Source organism: Exophiala aquamarina (genome assembly GCF_000709125.1).
Source record: "Exophiala aquamarina CBS 119918 chromosome Unknown aczIA-supercont1.23, whole genome shotgun sequence".
NCBI lineage: Eukaryota > Fungi > Ascomycota > Eurotiomycetes > Chaetothyriales > Herpotrichiellaceae > Exophiala > Exophiala aquamarina.
This window is the reverse complement of record NW_013550565.1, coordinates 376,679-395,076: the sequence shown is the minus strand read 5'-3', so window position 1 is coordinate 395,076 and position 18,398 is coordinate 376,679. Positions and strand designations below refer to the sequence as shown.

The following is an 18,398-nucleotide window of genomic DNA, read 5'->3' as shown; positions in this document are numbered from 1 at the left end:
CGCTAATATAGGTAAGTAAAGAGTATCGTTTTAGTTATAGCTACTATACTATTCGTTTTAGCGTCGATTAGTTCTTATTCTACGGTCCTAGAAGAGAGAGAACCCCTAGTAACGTAGCCCTACCCCCTTATCCGACCTATAGGATAGGCGAGAATATATACCGATTTAATCTTAATATAATACGTCTTTAATAGTATCTAGGAATAGAGCTAATGTAGGATAATGCTCCTAGATACGTAGGATCTATATTGGAACTATAGGATAGAAGGATTCGAGTAGTTAAATAGCCTTCATACTCTCCTAACCTTAATCCGATTGAGAGTCTATGGAATATTATGAAGGATTAGATCTAGGAGTACTATCCTAACCGTAATTGCTTATATAATGAGTTACGGAGGCAGGTTAAGGAGGTATGGGATGCTATAGGAGAGTCTACTTTAGTGGACCTAATTGCTACTATGCCACAGCGCTGTTAGGATGTTATAGATGTAAAGGGTTAGTATATAAAGTGGTAGTAGTGTATTTATATAGAGAGAGTGTGTGTGTGTAAGTATATAGTGGTCTATTTAGTTAAGTGTATAATTGGATATATTAAATAGAATACTTTAAATTCCTAACTAGGCTTAGCGCGTATACATGACCTAATTTGGCTAGTTCCCGCTTTACGCTAAAATTGGGGGGTGTGGAAAATTACCGCTGACACCTCGTATATTAGGGTAAGTTCTTGCATCCTGTCGTCACAAGGCCGTTTCTATCAGACGGACATTTTCTGCCCTGAGGTGGACGGAAAGTCCAACTTCTGGTGGCTGCTTTAGAGGGTGAGTACCGGTGAAGTCTAGACAACACTAAAATGCCTAACAGACAGAACTGGGACTGCTAGTGAGATCTTAAAAACCACTAGTAGGGCTAAGACGCACAGTAGCTAGTGGATCTGTACTTGGCAATTTAGGCGAGTCAATGGGGATAATGACTGAGGTTTCTATCTCTCGTCGCTCTATGGTCTCTGTTCTAATTGATGCAGATGTTCACTAGGTAATTGATCTCCAGGCACCCCTTTTCCATAATTTCAAATTACCCCAGATGCTGAAGCAGTGGCGCTCTCATCTATCGATAAACAAAACCATTCCGCTTCCAAAGTGCTTTAGTGTCCAAAGTGTGTTAGCGTGTGCTTATTGAGTCTTGGCGCCAACAACAACTTTGGTGCTCAAACTGAGTAATTACCAGACACCAACCAAACAGGTACGGACTACATACTTTAGGTACCTAGGGAATACGAGTTGCCACAGTCGAGCGCTTCTACTTGATTTGCTGCTCTCCGCCCAGTTAAGAACGACACGTTGCATCCCTCGCAAACCCACTCGCGACCGTCTATTTATCATTCAATATTAAGGCTTGACAATGTGAGACCCAGAATCTCGCCCTGTAGCCTTACTAGGCGGCCCCTCTCAATCATGTCCAAGCGAAGCTTCTTTCAAGTTGCCCAAAAGACCATGTCAGCGCTGAGTAACCAGCCCGCGGCCTCTCACGACAACAAAAGCATGGATTTTATTCAGTTGTACCACGACTTATATGATGAATCGCCGGAGACTCGTATCCTTTGCGGAGAGGCTCGTTTCAAGGAATTGCTTGAGAGTCTCACATTCGGGGGCTTGACCACAGTTCATGAGTTGAAGATTACGAAAGGAATCTGTCGTTAGTCCTTGACCCTGGGTGTACTTGGGGGGAAGTGGGCTCTGACTTGGCGAACTCTTGCAGGCCGCAAAGATGTCGAGTGCGCCGAGCTGGTGGAAACGGCCCCGGACCCAGACGTACGTGATAATGTCTCGACTCAACCTTTGATTAACAATGGAAGCGGCTGACTCTCTCGCTCTCTTTCAGGCTGGTGGACGGTGCGAACTCCAAGTACTGTATGGATACTCACGGCCTGTTGGTGCGGCGTCCTCACTGAATCAATCTCAGGTTCTTGAAACCCTTCATGCGGAATGCCGTCACCTTATCACCAACCTCCTTCTTTCAACTGCTCAAGGCCACTGGCGCGTCACCATCATATCTCGAAGTATTGATGGACAACAATGGGCTTTACAGTTCGCTCACTGTTCCTGGCCCAAATGACGCACCTACAGACTACTGTGAGCTTCGACAGCCAGCATGCTAGCAGATGTTTTACTAAACACCAAAGTCAGACATATTCATCAAATATCCATTTGGCCCCTTTGCTAATGGCTCCTTCATGCTGCATCATCACTTCCATACAGGGAAGACCAGTGTCGTGATCGAAGTACCGAACACGCAGCTTCTAGCGGAGCGAACGTTCGAATTATTCTCGACGCCTTATTACTCAACCACATCTGGTCTTCCGCACCCCCTAGTTCCACTTGCATTGTTCGTGGACCATCTCCGGTGCCTCAATGAAGATGAGCGAGTTGATATTGACAAATCAATCCGCCATCTCGAATCGAGGTCCGGGGTCGCATTGCACAATTTCGGCTCTCGCACCCGCGCGAGGATATCTGAATTTGCCGTCTTGAAAGAGGAGCTGCACATGAAGGAGGCGCTGATGGCGATGGCCGATCATATTTTCTCGTTCCAGATGAAGATGGTCGCTTTTGCTATTGGAGAGTCCGGAAACTTCCATGCGCTCTTACAGCCTCTCTTCACGAACACTTCCACGCATAGACAAGTCAATTTCGTAAAAGCGTGTCTCAGTCTGAACGGGAGTATGGCCACTTGGACCGTGGCACAACTTCATTCTCTCAGGGAAAGACTTCGCGTGCAGGCTAAAGTGGTGAGTCGACCTTGTTTCGGAAGTGTTTGTGCCGCCAATCGGTACTGACCCGTCAATCAGGTGGATGGGACCATCACAGCTACAGACACGTTGACCATGATCCGGCTCGCTCAGAACTCTCAATCAGACAGCAACACCGTAAGTTTGGACTTGGCGTCCGGTCCCTAACGCAAAAAATTAATTGTCTGCCACTCCGAGGCTATTCTATCAATTACTTACGCTGACGCAAGCGCATGTTTTCTAGATGAAAGCAATCACCGTCCTAACCATGATCTTCCTGCCAGCGATATTCGTGTGCTCGCTCTTCAGCATGGGATTCTTCAATTTCCAGACCTCCCCGTCTGAGCTCAAATTCCAAGTCGCCAGTCAATTCTGGATATACTTTGCCGTAGCCATTCCCCTGACTGTGGTGGTGCTGGGCATATGCGCTGCATGGCTGAGGAGGAGCGGTCGGGATGGTGATTCCATCAGCGAATTTCCCACGAAGTGAGGCGCTGTGGGCTACTCTAATTGGCAAACAGGTATTCGGGGTAGACAATTTGATACTAATTTTGTCAGAATTTGCATTTCGTGAGTATATATGCGCTGGTGAACTCCTTAGCTTGGATCCGCTTATCTCCAATCTAAAGACCCAGCATCTCCACGACATTATCTATGCTTACATGCTCATCCACATTCTATTGAAGGGGTAAATCCCCTTTGTCCTACACATTGTCATTCAGAATCAAAACAGCTTACTCACTACACCTAAACAACAATCCACGGAGTAGAAATTGACACTCCACGCCACCATGCCTCCGAAGCAATCTTGGTCAGCCCAGGCTCTCTTAAGTTCTCGCCTGTCCGCATCGTCATTTCCGAGCCATTGTTCGTCGGCCCAGGTAGCTCGCTTCTGCATGGTGTCCTTGTCGAGTACCCAGTATAATAGCCGTAAGGCCACTAAGTGTCAAGACCCCATTAAGGTCAGGCGAGCTGCACCCTTCTTGATTGTTTCCCGTGGTCTCGCACCCTCCAACCCTGCAGCTGGAGTTCTCTTTATCTTCTGTGTCATATGACATAGTGAATCGCTCCTGCATCGACAGCGATTAGCGATTATTACGACTATTTCTATGGCTTTGTAGCACCCAACACACACACTCTCCCCCTTCTCTCTCACACAGATACAAGCAACAATGAATACAGGAAATGTCATCCTACAGCTATTGTGGCTCGTCTACAGCCATTACGACTCGTCATATGACATTCTGGCCCATACTGATGGTCCTCCTGAAAACGTCTTATGCCGTTGGCCATGCTGCCACCACGATCATATGTTGACAGGTGGATAATCGACCTCGTCTAAATACCAACTCGTATCTCCCTGCTCTCTATCTGCAATAGTCCATCCGTCGCCCAGCCATCCCAGCATCCCGCTTCTTGATACTTCAGCCTCCTACTTCAGCCTCCTTCGAGTAGGTGTACTCGAAATCCTCCCATCTCGGAGTCTCCAGTGTCTTTCTAGCATGCAGACTACTCCCTGGCCACAGTCCCACAACTCTGTGATTCGTTTCCCCCGCTTTATACCAACTCGGGCATTCTTCAATATGAACCGTCCCGGGAAAATATGCATCCACATATTCTTCCCATTCGTTCAGCGAATGCTGTTTCACGACCATGCATTTGATGTGCTCTCGGGCGATCTTTTGTACTGCTTTGACGATGTATCCTATGACACTTTCAAAGATAATCAACAGAGAACCGCCGCTGGTGGCTGAATTGGGTCCACCAACGGTAAAGTAGTTGGGAAAGTTTGGTTGTGCCAAGGATAGATAGGCAGAAGAGTATTTTTTCCATTGATTGGCGAGGGTAGTACCATTTTGACCAAAGACAGGGAAGCGTGGAATAAAGGAGGTTTCAAACCCAGTCGCATATACTATACCGTCAACAGGTCGAGATTTCCCATCTTCTGTTATAATGGCCTAGATATAATTAGCAAACTCTAGACGGTAATTTGACTGTCATGGTTTCCTACGTTTTTCGACACCTTCAAGATACGGCTGTTGGAAAAGTGCACATTGTCCTCCACCAAGGCCTCCAGAAACCCACGTCCGGGCGTGAGTCTCCGGCATCCTGGACGAACCCTGGAACTAGAAGGCCGTACAGCTCTGGTTTCTTAGCAAGCTTTCGTTTCATGTTCTCGACAATACGCTCCTTGGTGATTAAAGCGGATGGTGTGTTTGGAAAGAGACATGCATGGTCCAAATTTACTGAACGCTCAATTTCCTTGCGATATCTCCAATAATGAGCTTGATCCTCGTGGGATTGTTTGAGCTCTTCTGGAGAGTATGAGTCTATATTCAAGTAAGTCGTGGCCATTAATGGTAGGTTTTACTTCTCACGATTTCCAGAATCCTTGTCTTCTGCGATGGCTCGCTGAGTCACAACTCCACCAAAAGGCTCACTAGCCCACGTCCTGCGTCGGGCAAAGTGGTGGACACTGTCGCACTTTCTCTGGAGGTGAGGAAGAATCTGAATCGCCGATGAACCTGCACCTATCAACGCAACCGTCTTGTTGGAGTAATCCCTGAAAGGGCTTGTTCAATGTCAGTGCTTCCAATCCTAGATGGAGTCCTTACCAAGAGTCATCCCAATTCGCAGAGTGCAACAACTTACCCTCGAAGTCCTGCAAGCCCTCAATATCTGGCCACTTACAATTGTTCAAACATCCTGTCGCATTTACTACAACATCAAAAACCCTCCTCTCGCTCTGAGCGCCTTTGACAACTTTGACGACCCATTCTCCCTCTTCTTCATTCCATTCTGCCCCAGCTACACGAGTCTGAAACTCTACCTTGTTGGTTATCCCATACTTATCGGCCACACCTCTCACGTATTGTAAGATTTCCTCACCCCCTGAGAAAAATTTGGACCACTGTGTATTCGGCTCGAATGTAAATTGGTACGAATGACTTGGAATGTCACACGCTACTCCTGGCTGTGGCTTGTCAGTAATTCTGATACTCATTTGCACGAATCGGAGTTTACATACGTAGCGGTTTTCGAATCAAGTCCCTCCAACTCTGCTGTTCTTTTCCAAGATCTGGAGCGCTGCGCTGGGTACGTATTGGCGCAAACGGATGTAGAGTCCTATGCCGGAGATACCCGCTCCAATGATGGCGATGCGAAGACAGCGCGGGTCGTCAATTGGGCGATCTGGGAGCGGACGTGGGTGCGGACGTTTCTCCCAACTGAAACCCATTTCGCCTGGTTATCGCCGGCACTGTGTCAGCCTACGCCCAATATAATCCTATAATAAATCTGACTGAGCGCAACCTAGGATCTGTCGTATTTTCGAGGGCTGTGAACACCGAATATATCGACTTCTAGACAAGCAGGCAACTGATTTATCTGGTCAGGACAAGGATTCAGTGGGAGCGACAAGGTTACTCTTACGGGCTTCATAATCCGGTACGCTAGGCTTGCTGCTGGGGCCTAAAAGGTCGATCATGCAATCAGAGTTCAAGTCCTTCGGGGTGCTTAATCCGACTGGGTCAGGGTTCGCGCTTGAACCCTTATTCCTTCTTGACCAGGCGTGTCCCAGTAATTTAGTCAACACTTTTTCTTGATAAGTCGCCCTCATATGCTTCCCCGAACGAATCCACTTGAAGACCTAGGTCGAATTTCAAGCAACTTCGTAAGTTCTGATACAATCATTTGCCGCCCGCCACCCTATGGCACCTCCAGTCCTCAGCAAGGCATCGCCCATAATTATTGTGGGCGCAGGCGTTTTTGGATTGAGCACGGCAATTCATCTGGCTCGGCGTGGGTATAAGGATGTCACAATTTTGGACCAACAGCCTTACGAGGTGTCTCGGTATTCCTACGATGCCGGGTGCGACGCTGCCTCTGCAGGTCAGACCTCAACGCCTCTCTTAGATAGACTGGAAGCTTACTGGGAACAGATTACAACAAAGTGATGAGAGCAGCCTATGGATCACTCAAGGCATATCAAGATATGGGCCTTGATGCCATTGCAGAGTGGCATCTATGGAATTCCGAAATCAAAGCAGGTCAATCCCTTCCGCCCGGCTTTACACAAGATGACGTTGTCTTCGTCAACAATGGTAGCCTTGAGTTGAACTCAAAGGAAGTCCTCACGCAACATCAGCGTGATTCGATCACTAACATGTCTAAAGCCGGTGTCGGCAATACCCAAGTAGTCTTGACCAACCCTAAAGATGTTGCTCGAGCTGTCCAAGAAGGGTTTGGTTTCGCAATCAATCCATTTGGGCGACCGCCAGAAGAGAACTATGGATTGCTAGACACAATGGCAGGTTTTGTCTACGCCGATAAAGCATGTCTCTTTGCACTTCACAAAGCCAAAACGCTTGGCGTCAAAACAATACTGGGCGGCACTCCTGGCACGTTTAAACAGTTTCTACGTGACTCAACATCCAGAGTCACCGGTGTCAGGACTGCGAACAACGATTGCCGACCAGCAGATCTCGTCATCATGGCGTGTGGTGGTTGGACCCCGTCCCTCGTTCCCCAGATGGACAACTTGTGTGAGACCACAGCGGGGAGTGTCAGCATCTTCCAAGTGTCTACTGGCTCCCCACTTTGGCATCGCTTCGCTCCAGATAACTTCCCTACATGGGCGTACGTTTCCGTCTTTATTGGCTTCTCTTATTCTCCAGCGCGGCTGACATAATCATAGATATGACCTCAAGACTGGTCGGCAGGGCGGACTTTACGGATTTCCCCGCGATCCTAATGGAGCCGTCAAGATCGGTTATCGTGGTACAAAGTTCACAAATCCTCAACTCCAGCCGGATGGAGTTTTGAGAAGTGTTCCAATCACTAGATGGACTAAGAACTCGATTCGTCAAATACCACAAATTGGCGCCGATGTCATCAGCCGATTTGTACAAACATTCCTTCCCGAGCTGATTCCATGTGAGGTCAAGACGAGGCTATGCTGGTACACGGATTCTTTTGACAACCATTTCGTTGTGGATTTCATTCCCGAACTGGACGGCGTGATGATTGCCTCCGGTGGAAGCGGTCATGGGTTCCATTTTCTGCCAATTTTAGGAAATCATGTTGTAGACCGCATCGAGGGAAAATCGGAGGGTTTGCTCGAGACGTGGGCATGGCGAAAACGAAGAGCAGAGCAGACTCCCATCAACAGCATCATGGAAGGGCTTGGGAGCGAGAGGGCATTGCAAACTCAAGCATTAACAAGAGAGGACAGCCTCCAAGCGCAATATAACAGATTATAGATTGAGGATTTCAAAGGTGCTCTGAACCGTCCAGTTACCAACCATGTTCGCTAGACACGTTCCATTCCTTCGAAAAAATTATGGGCTAAAATCCAGATGGGCCGAGCTTGGGTGTCGCCGTTATTAGCAACAGGTCTTCTTTTGCATGAGTATTAGTTCACTTACATGGTTAATGCAATGGTAGAGCACTTTTCGAGGATATCAAAGCTCCTAGCATATTAGGTCGGCAGAGGATTCAACGTCATGACGTGTCGTGCGGTAAAGCCGTCGAGTGCTGCTTTGTGCTCTGGGGTATTTTCGATGTCGTAGCCCCCGGCCTTTCCAGAGCCATATGATGGTGATCTGGCATTCGCATGCGATATCTTCTATCGTCTTTCATCCATGACGCTGTGCTGCCAGCAGTACCACGTAAACCCATGTTTTTCAGCCCAAAGGTGGACGCGAATCGTTCCCATGGATGACCGAGAATATCGTAGTCTTCAGGGATACCAAGACTGGTTGTCACTGCAGTACATTCGTCTAAATAGAGCTGTAGAGGCTACAAGGAGAAATCTCGTAAGCAGCCTTGCAGACGAGTCGAGCGGACACACCCCAAGTGATCGCAGATTATCACTGCGACATTGTAGGGCGGAGAAGCGAGTTTCGCGACGCCGAGAACAGAACCATGCGTCAGATCTGGATCGCCGTGGAGAACGAGGGGCGGCCTTTTAGGGGGGTGTCAGTCGCCATATGTTGTGTACCAAATGCCGCAAGGGTACCCTGCCCTGACTGGATTGAAGTCGATTAATCATTATCGAATGTTTTTGACTTCCATTTCTGTGACAACAACGCGCGGTCGTGGTACTTTGAGGATGAATGACATGTTTATTCAAGTAGAAATATGTAATGGGTAGTTCTGTTCTAGTTAGAGGCAGAATGGTACCTATTCGCTAACAGCGCCAAGTAATCGTCTTTAGCCTAGGCGATCCGTTGTACATCATATGGCATATTCTGTCATCGACTACGCCTATCCGTGACTCGCCCAGACAATACGAGGATATAATGTAGCCAAGGCCGTGGCGCAGGTAAGCAAGTTTGGGGCAGGCATCGATTGGTGCTAGTGTAAGTGGGTATTCTAGAATAGACCGCATAAGGTCTTTTAGGATAGCAACGAGGTATTATAAACGCCTCTTGTCGATATTGATATAACTAACCCTATATTAAAGCCCTCCGGCTGTTTCTTAGGCTGTTGCTTATTCGCATCTAGCGCCATTCGCGCTTCGTCCGGAACAGTTCCGTAATTCTATACTTGAAAGCCGCTCACTAGGGTGAGGGCCGTGACAACTTCGATAAGTGGACTTGGTACCCGGTTGAAGAAGCTCCGGCCAGGAGTTGAGTCTCCGCTACAATGACTAGGTACATTGGATTCGTCCCTCCTTAGTCGGTCTTACTCCAATGCTCTTCTGACGAGGTTGAACTTTTCTTCACGTTTCGCTAATTCGAGGGCACTCCTGGATCATTCTCTCATATTTCTTTTGGTATGCGCGGAAATAGGTGTATATTATCCTAGTAATTGACCGAATTTGGGAAAGACGTGCTGTTTCTAAAGAGCTTCGCTCCCACGCTTGCTCCGGCACAGGCAACAGAAGATTTGAAGAAGACTTTTCTTCTAAAGTGCAACACAACTAAACCAAAGCCCCTGCTCGACTTGACCACCATTTGGAAACTAGATTTGGTGCATTGATGATAGTAGTATCTCTTGGCTGAACATTTCTCCACATTTTGTCTCATAGTATGTGATCTTCCGGCTTTTTCTTCAGTCCCAAATTCTGAAGTGTCTCTTGGTAGAACGTAATTTTTGGCTCCACATAGGCTAGCTCATGGGCATCGATGCTCGGTCGCTCCCAGACAAGATCTGCCTCGTAGGCCTTGACTATAGTCGTTCTCTTGAAGGCTTTCCAAAAACAATATAGGATGATGCATAGGAATATCATGGTGTAAAAGGAGAAAAATGTTCCAATATTCCAATAGCTAGGCTTGAACACCGAGTAGCCATAAATGACCACGGTGATGGACAGTGTAATAAGCCCCACCCAGCCCTAAATTTCTATTAGCATTAATTCTTCGAAGACAGTCGGGTCCCTTACGCAGTATGGTTGCCACCAACCAACGTAGGGCAGCGTCTTCCTGTCGATCCCCTGGACTTTCAGAGCCCGGTAGAAGAACAGATAAATGACACACATGCTGATGTAGTCGATGACCTGAGAAGCCTGGGTGAGATTTGCAAGCCTAATTTATTAGCACAATGTAAGTGGCACTTGCGATGCGAGCTCACCATAATATAACTTGGGCTGTACTGGCTTTGATAGCAAGGAGTGATAGCAGAGGGAAAAGCATGGTTATGCCGAAACAATATATTGGAACGCCTGACTTGGTGCACTTCTTAAGGAACGATGGCGCATGACCATCCACGGCGAGGCCGTGGAGCGCCCGGGTTGCGCAGTAACTGAACACATTAGCCAGCCATTCAGGTAGAAAGAATTATTTATGTCTGCTTACGTCAAGGTGTTTCCAGCAGAAAAGATACTGGTGAGAAGTAGAGCATTTACAATACTCGGCAGAGTACTGATACCGAGATTTTGTATTGCAATAACGTAAGGGGATGCTGCACCAGTCCCAGCGCCAGCGGTGGTGCCCTTGAGAATACCGTTGAGCGTGGGGTCATTCCATGGAACCACGATGCCAACGCACAGCGCACCACCGATGAAGAACACCCCGAATCGAATGTAAACTGTTTTGAAGGCTCTCTTGATGTTCTTGCGCGGGTTTGCCGTCTCTCCCGCCACCATTGCCATATATTCGGGTCCCACGACGACAAAGGCCGCTAAAAAGAATGCAGCAAGGAATCCCTCGAATCGGCCTAGGTTTCCAGTATCAATGTATTCAGCGAAGGCGCCCTTGTGTGGTGTCAGCGGCGTAACGCAGCAATCTGAGGAAAGCACCTACCGGGTTTCTCCAGTAGCGAAATCCATAAGCATCATGCTTGGGGTTCCCACCACACATGGTGATAAGCGTCACAGCGAACAGGAGACCAATCAAGATAACTTTGCCCGTTGATAACCAGAACTCTGCTTCACCGTACCACTTGACGGTGAACAAGTTGATGATGCCGTAAAGAACAATGCATGCCATGCAGACTGCCACGATTGGTATCTTGTCGGTCCAGAACGTCAGGACAAGACTCAGAGCTGAGATCTCATATGGCACAGCAGCTGCTTCATACAGGAAAAAGTTCCATCCAATCATGAAGCCGAAAGCTTCATCGACCCATTTCGAGCCCATGCGGATGAAACCACCACTGACTGGCATGAAAGTCGACATCTCGGCCATGCAGTTGTTGACACAGGCCAGAAAGCAGGAGTAAATACAAAATGAGATAAAGAGGCTCCCAGGGCCACCTTCTATGAGGCCGTAGCCGATAGAGATAAACAACGCAGTGCCGATAGAACCGCCGATTGCAATCATGTCGACCTGACGGCGGTTGAGATGACGCTTCAACCCACCAACTTCCTCCATGGCCCCAAGCTCCTCACCATCTTGACCGTGTTGCTGACTTACCATCTCATTGGCGTCGGCCACTTTGGAGTTCCCCAAGCCCGTCATTGGATGAGGTTCGACTTAGGTGAGACAATAAAATTTTGGGACTAAGTGATGCAAATCCGGTGGTGAAGGTGGAAGCAAATGGTGTGCTTTTATCGCCAACTCTTATGGCATCGTGTATTCCAATGACAGGGCTCACCTGGTGGAGCTGGTGGAAGCTCTTCCAGAGCTTCTAGCCGTAGGGAGCCTTAAGCGTGACATCCCACCCATCGCTCGCCGTCAAAATTAAAAGTGCTTCTAGGCTGGTGGCCAGCATGGGTTCTTTCCCGTGTATGGCTAGTGCTCAATTAGACCGCTCTACACTGCAACCACCATCAGTGCGATAAGCATAATGAAAACTAGTCTAGGAGTTGATAATCCGACGCTACCACCCATCCTTTTGACCCCACTTGACCTCACCTGAGAGGCTCTGTTAGACTTGAAGTGGTAGCTATGGAATTGGGGCAGTTGTAGTTTCTCTGAGTACACGGTGGCCTTGGGCAGGATTTCAAACTCCGCAATTCCGAATCTACGGCCAGGCTTGTGCCCCGGATTTTGCGATGATGCCTTCGCACGATCCTTCATAACGAGAATGAATCTCGCCTTGTATTAGTCATGACCATGCTTGGCTGCTGTGGAGCCTAGCCAAGATTTAGCCCCTTGCCAGATCATACGTTCCCGAGAGAATTCGATCCTTCAAGAACGTCGTGTCTCTCTGTTCAGGGCGATTGGCTTGGCCCTGCTTCTGATTTGCTGTAAGCCAAATCCCATTCATCTTTCTGCTCTATACATCACCAGTAGCGACCTCTTGAAAAATGCATGTAAGAGACGGCTGCAATGGCGTGGTGGCAGGGACCTCGTGGGAGCACGCTGGGCCTGCTGCCTTTGACTTTCGCAGTAAGTTGCAGCCATTTTTACCGGCGCACGAGGTCGCACTCTTGTCTCATTGACGCCTACTCACAGGCGATGTCCATACGACTCCAACAGCGGCGATGCTTGACGCCATCGTCAATGCCACGCTTTTGGACGACGTTTCACGCGCCGACCTGACCACCAATGAATTGGAAGAATACATGGCGACACTCACAGGGCATGAATCAGCCCTGTTTGTTCTCTCGGGCACTATGGGAAACATTTTAGGCTTCCGCAGTCTCTTGACCCAGCCTCCCTATTCTATCTTATGCGACTCCCGCGGACACAGCTTCACCAGCGAAGGAGGAGGCGCACCACTTGTCACTGGGGCTTCTTTCGTGCCTGTAAAAGCTTCCAATGGCATTCATCTTACTCTTGATGATATTCAAGAATATGTCACCCTTTATGATACCCGGAATTTGTCATCATGTCCAACTCCGGTCATTGTCCTGGAAAACACCCTTGACGGTCTCATCATGCCCCTTTCCGAGGCAAGACGGATTTCAGAATATGCCCGAAAATCCAGTATCAAATTGCACCTCGATGGTGCCCGACTCTGGGATGCTGTAACCGCCGGCGCAGGTTCTTTGATGGAGTATTGCAGCTTGTTCGACACAGTGACTATGTGTTTCTCCAAAGGCCTCGGCGCACCCATAGGTGGGATCCTCGTTGGCAGCAAAACCACCGTTCAATATGCGCGATGGTTGCGCAAGGCCTTGGGTGGCGGACTTCGAATGGCAGGCATACTCACGGGGCCTGCCCGTGTCGCTGTCGACGTAACATTCAAGGGCGGTAAGATGAGAAGGAGTCACGAGCTTGCCCGCGAGGTCGGATCCTTCTGGGAGAGCTGTGGCGGCAGGTTGACCATCCCGGTGCAGACCAATATGGTTTGGTTGGACTTTGCGGGGCAGTCTTTCGGACCGGAAGAGTTCAGGACAAGGGCGCAGCAGCGCGGTCTCGTGGTGGACTGTTTTCGACTGGTGTTCCATTACCGTGGGTATTTCAGTGGCTTGTATGGCCTGCAAAGCGCTAACCTTTTGTTGATGATAGAGATATCCGACGTCGCTGTGACTGCACTGAAGGCAGTGATGCTCGAGGTGACCTCGGAGGTCCCCTCCACAGCGCCACAAAGCGCGCTGTAGCAAAGAAAGCAGAAAAGGATCTGGGAACGCTTGTCGAAATTCGATCTTGCTCGGAACCTTTATCGGCATGAATGAAAGATCAATCATACTAGCTCGTGGTCATATTGATTTTCTAGTTGAGGTCATCACATCATCACTCCTAACTGAGGTTGGCGTAGATGATGTAATGCTTTATGAACATTCAGAGTGGCACGATTGAAACGCTGATAGGTACTCGTGTAAAGTCATATGCATCAAACTTATTAATGCATTTGCACCTACTATACTTACTCACTTTTCATCGCGTCCATTCCAACTACACCTTAGTCGCCACGTAGCTCTGTATGTTGTAGCGGAGTTTGAATAGTAAAATTACCCTGTTCTATATCAACACTAGGAGTGCCTGAAAGAGAGAAAGAAAGGATAGAGGGCAGAGATATGCTTGAGAAATCAAGTATGAGGCTGGTGTGGCCGGTTGCTCAACCCGTACAGTATGTAAGTCGAAATCAATCCAGCCGGTGATGGCCGGAGAAGCCTGGACGCCTTTACGGATGACGTCTACAGGCTAGTAGTCCCCGGGCGCTCTGGCTGACAGTATGAGCCGAGGCTATGATAGGGGGATTTGCGGCCATTTCCGATCCATCTGCTATCAGCAATTTGACCTCTGGCAATGTTACCTGGACTTTCCCCTCCTCCCACGATTTCGCAATTCCCAGCTATCGATGAGCATCCACGTCGAATCCAGCTAATTGATACATGGTCTGGGCATCAAATCAGACGGTAGTGCGACGATCCCCAACGCTAACACAGGGTGCGGATGATGGAAGGTCGAAAGCGTATATCGTACGTCACCATGCTTCTGCACGTCCGTTCTTGGACCACAGCTAAGGACATTTGGTAGATGTCAACGTTGTCAGCGTCGAAAGGTGGGCATACGCTTTAGATCCAATATTATTGAAGTGTGTAACCGTATCCTAGTCTCGGTGCAATCGTGTCCAACCATGCAATACCTGTAGTGCCGCCCGCGTCGAGTGTCAGTATCGTGAGGACGACAGCAAGAGGCGCCCAGTCGCTCGAAATTATGTCTCGGCTCTCGAAGATCAAGTTGCTTCCTATGAAGCGATTTTGAAAGATCTCAAGGCAGCAAGCAATGAGGATCGCAACGTCATTTTGGACAACCTCGTGTTCGAAGATCACCTTTCCACAGACACGAAGCAAGGTGCTGCTCACTATGTTTTCGACTACAGTGGTTCGTCACGAATGTCAACCATGACCTTGGAAGTTTCTCCTGAGGGTGAAGATTTAACTGCTTGAATGCTCAGCGAGTCCGCTTTGTTGACCATCTCTAGGGTCGAGTGTGTACCATGGGCCGACAAGCATCTATCAAAAAGACCTTTTCTTAGAAGATACTCGCCGCGCTGTCGGTCCTAGTCCTTGTCAACATTCGGAGGACTGGCGGAACCTGAATCTACCCACGAATTTCACGATAACCGATGACATCCTTACCGAGACTAGGTCGCTGTTCTTTCAGCATCAATATTTTCAGTGTATGTTCATTTGCTACGACACATTCCTTGACGACTATTGCGACAACGTATATGGTGGTAGATATTGGTCGTACCCATTATTGTACAGTATCTGTGCATTAGGCGCTAGGCTGTCTCCTGAAGATGAGGTCAAGGAAAAAGCGGATTTGTTATCTCAAGCCGCTCGAGAGATGTTGGAACATCAAGGACTTCAGCCTCCAGATATTACTGGAGTGCAAGCATACCTGTGCCTAGCCTTCTATGAATTGGGTCGCGGCAACCATTCTAGAGGATGGCTACTTTCAGGTATGTTTAACACTTAGAACGCCAATGCCAGACTTTGACATGCCCAGGCATGGCTTTTCGCATGGCACAAGACCTGGGATTGCAGCAGGATCCAAAGTTTTGGGCTAGAGAGGGCTCCATCGTCAACAGTGAAGTAGAGCTCCGAATCAGGCGACGCGTCTATTGGGGATTTTACGTTGCAGACAAGTCAGTCTGCCCTGAGAACGTGTCTACGCCTTTCTAACGCAATCCAGGTTGATAAGCCTATATCTAGGTCGACCTGTGTACCTAAGCGAGCAGGACGCCGCAGTCGACCCCCTGGACTTCTCAAGGTAAGTCTATGTCTTATTGAAGCTCAGTACTCAGACTGAACTGCACAATAACAGGGTTCCCGAAGTGCCTGATTTCCTGAAAGAATCCACAGCAGCAGAATTGACCGATATTCGGCAAGAAATCGTGGCACTCCAAGCTTTTGCATTCTTGGTTGAACTGAGTAAGATCATTGAAGACGTCCTCTCTCAAATCTTCGGAACGAAAATGATCAAGAAGTCTCGGAAAGAATTGGTTTTGTCCCGCTCAGCACGAGTAGAAGAGCTCAACGTACGCTTACTACGCTGGCATTCCCAACTGCCCAAGCAGCTAGCCTGGAATCAGTGGAACCCCCCACCAGAGCCTTTCAGGCCTCACATCGCACTTCTGCAGTAAGAATACATACCCTACCGAGATTGGAGGAATCTAACCAAAGGTGGTAGTCTCGTATACCACAACGTCCTAATATCGCTGAACAGGCACTTCATCAGGCCAACACCTGGATTTGTTCTTCGAAAAGAGTCCTTGAACACTTGTATGGCATCAGCAGACAGCATTGTTGCCATGCTTCGCCAATACCAAGCTCAATTCGGAATAAAGAACTGCCCCATTGTTCTTGTCTACAGTGTCATCGCAGCAGCAAGTGCCCTCTTGCTTTGTCTAAGCCCGGTGGCTGCCGCCTCAGAGCTTGACCAGCGATTGAAGTTTCTTCTCGCATCGCTGGATGAGTGCTCCGCAACTCATGACACGGCGGAAGAAGCACGAAGCAGATTTCAGCAGAGCCTGGAAAAGAAATCCTCGGAACTCCTTCCTGCTCAGCCGGAGCGCTTTCCGACACCGTTGCTTGGAGAGCAGGTCTTAAACCAAGAGCAGCACTCGTCAAGTCCATGGACGGAGTGGGAGCTCAGCGGTGCAACGGGCCTTGTGGATCTCCCGGGCTCTGTGTTCGATGGTTCATCTTTTGCCTACGGTATGTCTCCCCTCACACATAATTTCGATCCAATACTGTTCTCGACCCTTGAGTCGCCGCAGATGGGTCCGTGGCTGGACGGACTGGAAATGAATGATGTTGGAATATAGTCGCTGCGAGCGCCTGAACGAATAGATTGTCACACGTGGCGCAAGTGAAACGGCTGTATCTTAAAATGTCTGACGGTGCGATTGAGTTGGAGCAGCCTCATCTTAGAAGCAGGCACAAGCAGGCAACATATATGATGCACAATGAACGATAGGTTAAACAACCAGTATCGCTGCCCCAAACAGTGATGCCATCATCCTCGTCAGGAGAAAGACGTCGTCCAAACACCACGCTGCAAAGGACTCCGAGAAATGCCCTCGAACGTACACTCAAGCACCCATTGGGAGCAGGGGTGGCAGAGAAGTAGGAAGGTGTTACAAACCAGGTTCCAAGAAACCTGCACGACCGCATCTAAGGCCGCAGCTGCTTGGCAAAAAGATGTTAGAATTACAATAACCGAAGTCTATCCAGAGCCTCATCCATTAGCTTGGGCTCCTCTCCATCGTCGTCTTTATAAGTTATCCCAGATATAGACTCCAGTAGCCAATAGTCTGGCATGACCATCATAGGGTCTCTCGCCGTATATATCTTCCAGCTTCATGTTAGAAACTTGGGGCCCGCTTCATGCATTGAAGTGATAGTCAGTGGCAACTATGGAACTCGGGCTCGTTCGCTCCTTGGTCAGTCTACCCTGTCCACGAGGAGGGTGTCCTCTCGTTAAACCTCTTCCCACCCGGCGTTCCGTCCGGCATAGTTGGGGTAGGGACGTATCGTTTTGGTGGAGGCGTCGGTGTAGCTGCAGGCTGTCCCAGCTGTCCTGCATCCTCATAACTCAGGCCTTTGTCATAAGGATCACGCGCGACATTCTGATCGTCAGGGATGAAGTTGTACCCAGGAGTGCCCGGGATGGGAGCTCCAGGACCAGTGGGAGTTGCGCCTGGGCCATAGTTGTTCGCTGCGGGGCCCGCATATCCTGTATAGGGTGCCGGCGCATTATAATTGCCACCAAGCACTGAGGGCTCAGAGCCAAGGCCACCCGGGCCACCTCCGGGGTTTGCGCGATCTCCCATGTATCCCGCCCCTCTCATCATGCCACGGCCAATATTCCGAGGGTTAAGCCCGCCTGTGCTTGACGATGGGGGAAGTGTGGAGGCCGACGGAGTTGCACTAGGTGTCGAAGATGGTGCAGCTGGTGCATTAGCAGGGCTGCCACCCGTCCAACCTCTGTTGTTTATATAGTCCCTCAATAAACCGATCACGTTCACCGAAAGGCCACCGAGGAGTACATTGACGAGTGTAATCCACCTCCCCTGGAAAAGACTATCCGAGCTGGTTGCTTGCCAATTTCTCTGCGAGTAGACTGCTAATGCGATGTCAAACTGGTCCTTGGGGGCAAAACCTTTGAAGTTCTGGGCGGTCAGGACGCCCGCCATCTCTTTATTCAGAGCATCCACTTCTTTTCCGGTGGACTTTCCCGACAGCACGGCAGATTGAATTGACGTCCAGAACTTTGGTTCGACTTCAACTGGCTTGATCGAATCTGGGATTGGATTTCTAGTGAAC

At 49.0% G+C, this 18,398-nt stretch overlaps 6 protein-coding genes across 6 annotated transcripts; 4 read left to right on the top strand and 2 right to left on the bottom strand.

Annotated features, from left to right (window-relative positions):
* Window positions 1-1,451: 1,451 nt before the first annotated feature.
* A1O9_12501 (uncharacterized protein) lies at window positions 1,452-3,275 on the top strand (the record flags this gene model as incomplete). Its single annotated transcript, XM_013398720.1, has 7 exons — window positions 1,452-1,692; window positions 1,756-1,808; window positions 1,879-1,907; window positions 1,960-2,129; window positions 2,184-2,785; window positions 2,846-2,923; window positions 3,030-3,275. 7 exons carry the CDS (start codon window positions 1,452-1,454, stop codon window positions 3,273-3,275), a joined length of 1,419 nt encoding a protein of 472 aa, XP_013254174.1.
* Window positions 3,276-4,246: 971 nt separating this feature from the next.
* On the bottom strand, window positions 4,247-5,789 carry A1O9_12500 (uncharacterized protein; the record flags this gene model as incomplete). The annotated part of the gene is made up of 3 exons (XM_013398719.1): window positions 4,247-4,743; window positions 4,871-5,115; window positions 5,438-5,789. Coding segments are annotated over 3 exons (1,092 nt in total), but the record flags the coding sequence as incomplete, so codon positions are not given.
* A 706-nt stretch (window positions 5,790-6,495) lies between these two features.
* On the top strand, window positions 6,496-8,046 carry A1O9_12499 (uncharacterized protein; the record flags this gene model as incomplete). The annotated part of the gene is made up of 3 exons (XM_013398718.1): window positions 6,496-6,676; window positions 6,727-7,423; window positions 7,482-8,046. 3 exons carry the CDS (start codon window positions 6,496-6,498, stop codon window positions 8,044-8,046), a joined length of 1,443 nt encoding a protein of 480 aa, XP_013254172.1.
* Window positions 8,047-9,812: 1,766 nt separating this feature from the next.
* Window positions 9,813-11,688, bottom strand: A1O9_12498 (uncharacterized protein; the record flags this gene model as incomplete). Its single annotated transcript, XM_013398717.1, has 5 exons — window positions 9,813-10,124; window positions 10,173-10,314; window positions 10,361-10,531; window positions 10,585-10,982; window positions 11,032-11,688. The coding sequence occupies 5 exons, from the start codon at window positions 11,686-11,688 to the stop codon at window positions 9,813-9,815; spliced, it is 1,680 nt and encodes a 559-aa protein (XP_013254171.1).
* A 791-nt stretch (window positions 11,689-12,479) lies between these two features.
* A1O9_12497 (threonine aldolase) lies at window positions 12,480-13,718 on the top strand (the record flags this gene model as incomplete). Its single annotated transcript, XM_013398716.1, has 2 exons — window positions 12,480-12,561; window positions 12,628-13,718. 2 exons carry the CDS (start codon window positions 12,480-12,482, stop codon window positions 13,716-13,718), a joined length of 1,173 nt encoding a protein of 390 aa, XP_013254170.1.
* Window positions 13,719-15,578: 1,860 nt separating this feature from the next.
* Window positions 15,579-16,897, top strand: A1O9_12496 (uncharacterized protein; the record flags this gene model as incomplete). The annotated part of the gene is made up of 4 exons (XM_013398715.1): window positions 15,579-15,715; window positions 15,763-15,840; window positions 15,895-16,209; window positions 16,297-16,897. The coding sequence occupies 4 exons, from the start codon at window positions 15,579-15,581 to the stop codon at window positions 16,895-16,897; spliced, it is 1,131 nt and encodes a 376-aa protein (XP_013254169.1).
* Between the last annotated feature and the right edge of the window lie 1,501 nt (window positions 16,898-18,398).